The sequence below is a fragment of the Cyprinodon variegatus genome, unplaced genomic scaffold, assembly GCF_000732505.1.
Source record: "Cyprinodon variegatus isolate N-32 unplaced genomic scaffold, C_variegatus-1.0 Scaffold14, whole genome shotgun sequence".
In the NCBI taxonomy this organism is placed as follows: Eukaryota; Metazoa; Chordata; class Actinopteri; order Cyprinodontiformes; family Cyprinodontidae; genus Cyprinodon; species Cyprinodon variegatus.
The window spans coordinates 2,472,530-2,478,924 of record NW_015150467.1 but is presented as its reverse complement, the minus strand read 5'-3'; the positions used below and the strand labels follow the sequence as shown (position 1 = coordinate 2,478,924).

Sequence of the window (6,395 nt, the reverse complement as noted above, 5' to 3'; positions counted from 1 at the left end):
GCTTAGGATATGACTGTATGCATATATGGCTGTACGTCCTGTATCTTTGGTTGGTTTTGCACATGATTGGTGGAAAACAAAGTGGAATTGCTGCCTTCTGGAAAAGAACAGCAAATCATGAAAGTTACAGGCCACAGTAGGGACAGACTGACACTCTTCATTATAAGACTTAAAACATGTAAAGATGGGTATATTTGCAGGAGTCTAAATTAACTATCATTAGGAAGCATCCTACTTCTTCTTCCTACGTCCTTCCTTGCTGACAACACTATTCGGCCCTCACTCATCATGGAAACTCTTCTGCTTTGGCTTAAGTGTACTTACTGACGGACCGCTTGTGTTGCCCTATGGAAGAATGGATGGATGGATGGATGGATGGATGGATGGATGGATGGATGGATGGATGGATGGATGGATGGATGGATGGATGGATGGATGGATGCCTTTTCTCCATCATCTAAGCTCTCCAGCAGCCTCTCATCTGCTCATTTACTCATCTGCCCCTCATTACTGTGATCTCAACTTATTCAGTTCTTGGTTTCTCGGTCACTGTGTCTTTACCACCAGTCAGCTTTGTTGGTTTCCTGCGTTCATCTACAACTGAAATCATGAACCTACAGGCCTCATCTCTGTGTTTGGATCCGGAAACATGGAGCCCCCTAATAGACGAACTGTATAACAGGCTGAGCATCAAGATGTTTTGGATATTTGAGGGTTTACAAAAACCTCACAGAGTGAGGCTGTGTGTTGCTGTGAGTTTTACTTCCCCTTTCTGTTGCTATGCTGTGATAAAGTGCTAGAATAAAGTGCCTCTTAACGTGAAAGTAACAGAGGTCAAATAAGGAGATTGTGCATGTTCAAATTCCTGCATATAGTCTTCTTATGTAAGCATGTGAAAATCATCTGACCAGGGGTTTTCTTTGCCAGCTATTACTACCCTAATATGTTAGAGGGTCTAATCTGTGTGGAGAATGTGACCCGACCTGAAACCAGCTGCAATGGAGGCAGCCAGAGAGTCAAAACCTGCAGCTCCTAGGAAGCACAAAATCAGCATTTTATGGAATCCCATTCTACTGTTTGAAATTTAAAGACCACAAAACATTCTGAACAAAGACTAAGCAGGTTAAGATTAAACTCCTGAAGTTCTTACATCAAACTTCACCCTAGGATGGAAGATTTCCAGCTGGGATAAGCTGCAAACATTTTAAGCTGGCAAGTGAGTGACATATTAATAAAGCATGCCCATTTATTTTATTGCAGTACTTGTTCAGGTTTAAATGAGTACATATTATAGATGCTTTACTTTTACTTACGTAACATTATCATGAATTATTGGTATTCTCACTTGCAGGAAATTTCTGGGTACTCTAACCACTGGAAGTAAGTTCACTCTAAGACACACATGCTAGTTTTTAAACCAGAAATACCCCACAGAGATGCTCACACAGTTTATGTTAAAGTGGGATTTATTTTCTTTTTACATCATTTTTTTAGTTTTATTGTTTTCCATCTGCTGAGCCTGACATGGCCAATGAGGGTCAGTGAATATACAGTAAACAGTATGCATGTCACTGAAAGCACTTTTTGCGTAAGTATTTTACCTACTGGTCTAAGAGTTTAAGGAAATTGAATATTGGAAAGATCTGCAGTTTGTTTTGTAATTATTAATTTTTGAATATGTATTTTATTTCAGGCTTTAGAATCTTTTGTGAGAAATTCCAGTATGATCTGCTGACAATGAGCCTGGTTCTGCCGGAAGTTTCACCCAGTTTTCCGCCCCACCGTTGCTGCATGCATGCTCAGCATCAGGGAAAGGTGCAAAGTCAGCTAAAAAACGAGGACTGATGGTTCATTGCTCATCCAAGGATCCATTTATTAACACTTTAAAACTGGAAGCCAGAGACTTGACACAATCTGCAGGGCTCCCTTAGATCGAAACACTTTAACCAATTTAAAGAAAAACGTATAATTTATATATTTAACTTAAAATCTTCCTGTATAATTCGATTGCATAGTTGTTGTTTTTTTTGTGCGAAGGGGCCTGGGACAACAGATTTGGGTTATGTAAATTAACTAAATTGATAACTAAATCAATGGTTAACAAAAGTTTTTTAGTTCATGTCTATATTACCACAGGATATAAAATAAATAATCCAACACACTAATAACTAGTTATTGACTTTATTATTGACATGCAAAATAGATTATTGAAAAAGATTATCCTAACAGTATTGATGATTGTATGATTGAAATATTTTAGGCACCAACATGTTCTTGCTGGATTAAGTGGTAAATGCCTTCCTGGTCTAGTCTATTATGCAGCTCATGCTTTACTGCTGCCGATTCAACAGCAACGCCTTCCTCCTTTTCTTCCTGTTAAACTGTGCTCTTGCTCTCTCAATAGAAAAGTGAAGTGGACTCATGGATGGAGCCATCATGGTGGTCATCCAGTGCTTGTTGGATCTGACCTCAGCTGGTGATACTGGAAGTGTATTTGGGTCATTTGGCTTCAAATTGGATTTCTTCTGCTGTTTGCTCAGATGCACACGGAGGTTTGTCCTCACGGTGGGGCTGGCTGTTGTAAAAAGCCTCCATTCATTGTGGGCATCCATGTCTTGCAGCGCAGCAGTGCTCACAGGGCTCTGCTGTGTAACGAGGGTGTGGGGAGTAGTGAGAACATTCACATTTTCAGGGCTGCTGTGGGAAAAAGGATGGTTTTGACTGGAGGGAAGAATGGCTGTTTTCCTCCTTCTGTTTCTCTGCACTCTATCTTTTGACCTTCGCCTTTTCAGAGCAGTAAAGTTCGGGCTGAGAGCTGTAAGCTGGCTGTCCGGTCTGTAAAATGGCGTGATTAAAAGGGGCAGCTCTGTTGTAGGGACCGGTGCTGTGGTGGGTGACTGGGGATGAGGGAAAGCTGTCAGGCGGTCTGGAGAGGAATTCTGCAGATCAGAGGGAACAATGGGAGCATCAGAGCTGACTTTCTTTCTTTTCTTCCTCCCCTCTTTGTCTCCTCTGTCCTTTGACCTGCTCCTTTGCACTTTGGGGACAACAATGGGAATAGTGGCCGTGCTTGTTTTAGAGGAGCTATGTTGCTCTGATCTTTGCTTTAATATATCAGTAATGTTTGGAACAGAGTCAGCTGAGTTTAAATTGACGTCTTCAGGAGAAGGAGGCATTTTCTTGCTTTTCTTTCTCTGACCCCTCCTTTGTCCTTTAGTTTTTGTTTTATGAGGCCTAACAGTCGTCATCCTATCTGAGAGAAGGGCTTTCTCCTTGATCTCCTCAGTCTCTGACTCAGCCAGCACCTTCTGAACATTTTCAGGTGACATAATTGAAACCGTCTCCATATCCGCAGCAGGTTCATCTTTCATGACTGCATTAGAGCGCTCGTCTGTTCTCCTAGGCTCAAATTCTCTGTCCTCCACTCTGTTTGTGTTTATCTTTGACCGGTCTTGTTTGCTGGACTCACTAATGAAATTGCTCAGAGCCAATACGTCCTCTGCTTTGCTGCCAGGAGGTGGAACCACAGCTCCTTCCTCCGCTTTCAAACCTGCATCTGTTTTCTGCTTTTTCTTCCTCCCTTTTCCTTTACCTTTGTGCTTTTTATTAGTTTTCTTCTTCTTCCCCATGTTCTTTCTCTTCTTCTTCTCTGATGCTTGCGTCTCCTCCTTGTCGTGGTCAGCGTTGGAGCTTTGAGATGTGGAGACGGTGGCAAGCAACTTGATAAAGTCCTCGGCTGCCGTGACAACGTTTGTTAGTGAAGGCTCTGATATCGTACTCTGAGTCGGACTCTCCTGCTGCTCCTCCTCCTTCCTCTTTGTTGACTCTTCACGCTTTGGTGGAGCCAACGTCAGCTCATCTATGACATCAATACCTCCGTAGTCATAAGGCACCGCTTCTCTCAGCACAGCGATGGGGAACTTCTCGTATCGCTTACACCTGCAGGACAAAGAAGAACAAATGGAAGAAATGGATTATTCATTCATAGTGAGCTACAGCTCTACATGTAACTGGACATTGATACTTACAGGCCATACCAGTGGCGTTCAGCGCACTGTTCCTCATAGGTGAAATCAAAGCAGGGAACACCGATGACGTTGAAAAAGGCCTGACCGACAACCCTGGAGGATGTGTCATTGACTTTCCTCAGACAAGCTTTTAACCTTTAGAAAAAAAAAAAACAAATAAATAAAACAAGTGATCTAAACTAAAAAACATCAGGATAAAATCTGGAATAAAGAATGACCCCAAAAACATGTTTTTGTTTTGTAACAGACAGGCATCATGTAAATAAATGGATAATTTTTCTGGGATTACTGCCCTGCTACAAACTTAGAGGCACATATTTTATTTTACTTTGTCTCTGTTGAATTTCTAAACACATTTTTTAGTTCACTAAATTCTACACATTAAAATTTGTATCTTTTTTCTATTTAGAGGTTTTATAAGGGCTTATGTGTTATTTCATGAGGACGCACCTCTAGTTAAGCCCACTGGCCACCCTAATACTGACCTATTTATTCTTCATGCTTTATCATTTTCTTTGTTTTTGTTCTTTTATATATATATATATATATATATATATATATATATATATATATATATATATATAGTACTAAGCCAACCAATGAGTTGAATTAACAATACAATAGGATGCATTTTCTTAATTATGACATCATAAACTTAAGATAAAATGACTAAAACCTTCTGCAGATGAAAAATATTTTCAAATGTTTTTAACCACTTACTCTTACCTGCCTTTTTCTAATATTTTTTTTTAACGTTTTTCCTGTTCTGCTTATCACCCAGCGTTTTAATAAAGCAATAAATCAATGAAGGGTTTCACTCACTCATCATCGCAGTCACAGTGGGAGAGGGAGTGCCATTTGAAATTAGTGTATCCATAGTTTGATGAGAAGGCGTGGATGACATGAGCGCAGTGGTCATGAGTCCTACAGCAGCTGTCCGTGTCTGCAAACTCTCCTGCAAATAGGAGGTCACAGCCATATGTGTATTTAATCTAGATGCATCATCTGATTCAGACAAAGCCATGCGCTTACCTAGCTGGTTGTAGTTATCCGCCATGTTTCCGGCTCCACACCACAGGGTCCCCGGGTAGGTGAAGCCCCTCTTGGATCTTTTCAAAACCTTCTCCTGCCCTCCCTCTGTGTCTGTGTTCTTCCAAGCCGCGCTGCTGCCCTCGGACCTCAGATTAAACTCCCTGCACAGCAGCTTGTCCTCATCAATGCGCGCAAAACGCGCCTCCAGCTGGTGCCCGGCTCTCCGCTTCTTCAGCCCCAGCCTGCACTCGTGCAAAAACGATTTCACCTCCATCTGGTTCACTACGACAGAGCAAGTCACCAGCTTCCCACTGGGGCTCACTACGGTCCGAACTACCTCGGCTCCATCCGACACCTGGTAGAGGACGTTTTCCCCAATGAGGGACATCTTTGCGCAGAAGGTGCCGTTGATCATGGAGAACATCTCCCTGCTCTCTTTCTCTGCGTCCAAAGCGCTGCTCAGGAAGTCACCTCTCACCACGTTTCTGTCCAGATAAGACAGAAAGACGAAGAAAACTGACCACATGATGCGGTGGGTGGCACTTTCAGCACCACGCGTAATGGAGACAGCTCCCAGCACGTCTGGTGCTGGAATGGCGCAACCCTCTCACTTTTAAGGCGAAGACAAGGTGGCGCGATTCATAACGCGAAGAATGACCATATGGGGAGGAGTCAAAGGAGCTGGATTAACCTCTTTAGGATGTTTCTTTTGCTTGATCAGCAGGTATATGACCACTGCTGTAAGGTTGCCCCAAAGGAGAGCAGAGGGTTAAAACTGATCCGAGTTTGAACCTCCAGGTTTTTCCAGCAGATAAACTGAGAGAAGTGACCGCAGGTTACCTTCTAAGACCCTCCCTCGGTGAAAGAGGAGATTTACTCTGAGAAAATGCGTGGAGGAATTCAAGCTTGCCTGCTTTTCCATGGTAACAGGCATGGGATGACTGTGCCAACACAGGACACTGGACATCCTCCAAGCGCCACAAAACAAGGCACTGGATTGGTGCCGACCTAAATGCCAATGTCAGGACAAAACCCTCTTGCTGAGGAATGTGGAGAGGGGGTTTCAAACTGTCACACGAAAACTGAGTGACTCCAAAGGTCAAAGTGGGTCAAAGTATTTGTGCCAAATTCGCCAAAAAATGTAGGTCAAATTGATCCAAAAGATGTCATTTAAGTTGAAATTTTATTCTATTTTAGATGTTTTCTCATTATAGCACCTTCTCATGTAAACCTTTACTACTATTTCTTTCTTCCCATCTAGATAAGACCAGCAACCATTTAAATGTAATCTTGTATCATGGAAATTATGATCATACATACAGCTACAGTCATTTG

General features: G+C 42.3%; 1 protein-coding gene across 1 annotated transcript; it reads right to left on the bottom strand.

Annotated features, from left to right (window-relative positions):
* Positions 1-1,507: 1,507 nt before the first annotated feature.
* On the bottom strand, positions 1,508-5,921 carry proca1 (protein interacting with cyclin A1). The gene is made up of 4 exons (XM_015382995.1): positions 5,061-5,921; positions 4,851-4,983; positions 4,029-4,163; positions 1,508-3,939 (listed from the first exon to the last, which is right to left on the bottom strand). The coding sequence occupies exons 1-4, from the start codon at positions 5,584-5,586 to the stop codon at positions 2,331-2,333; spliced, it is 2,403 nt and encodes an 800-aa protein (XP_015238481.1). The 5' UTR covers positions 5,587-5,921; the 3' UTR covers positions 1,508-2,330.
* Positions 5,922-6,395: the final 474 nt, after the last annotated feature.

Bases quoted from the DNA above. Each gene is read 5' to 3' on its own strand.
- proca1 (XM_015382995.1), bottom strand. From the start codon at position 5,586: ATGTGGTCAGTTTTCTTCGTCTTTCTGTCTTATCTGGACAGAAACGTG. The intron at 4,984-5,060 runs GTAAGCGCATGG...TCCTATTTGCAG, and splicing joins GGATAACTACAACCAGCTAG to GAGAGTTTGCAGACACGGAC. The intron at 3,940-4,028 runs GTAAGTATCAAT...TTTGTCCTGCAG, and splicing joins GAACGCCACTGGTATGGCCT to GTGTAAGCGATACGAGAAGT.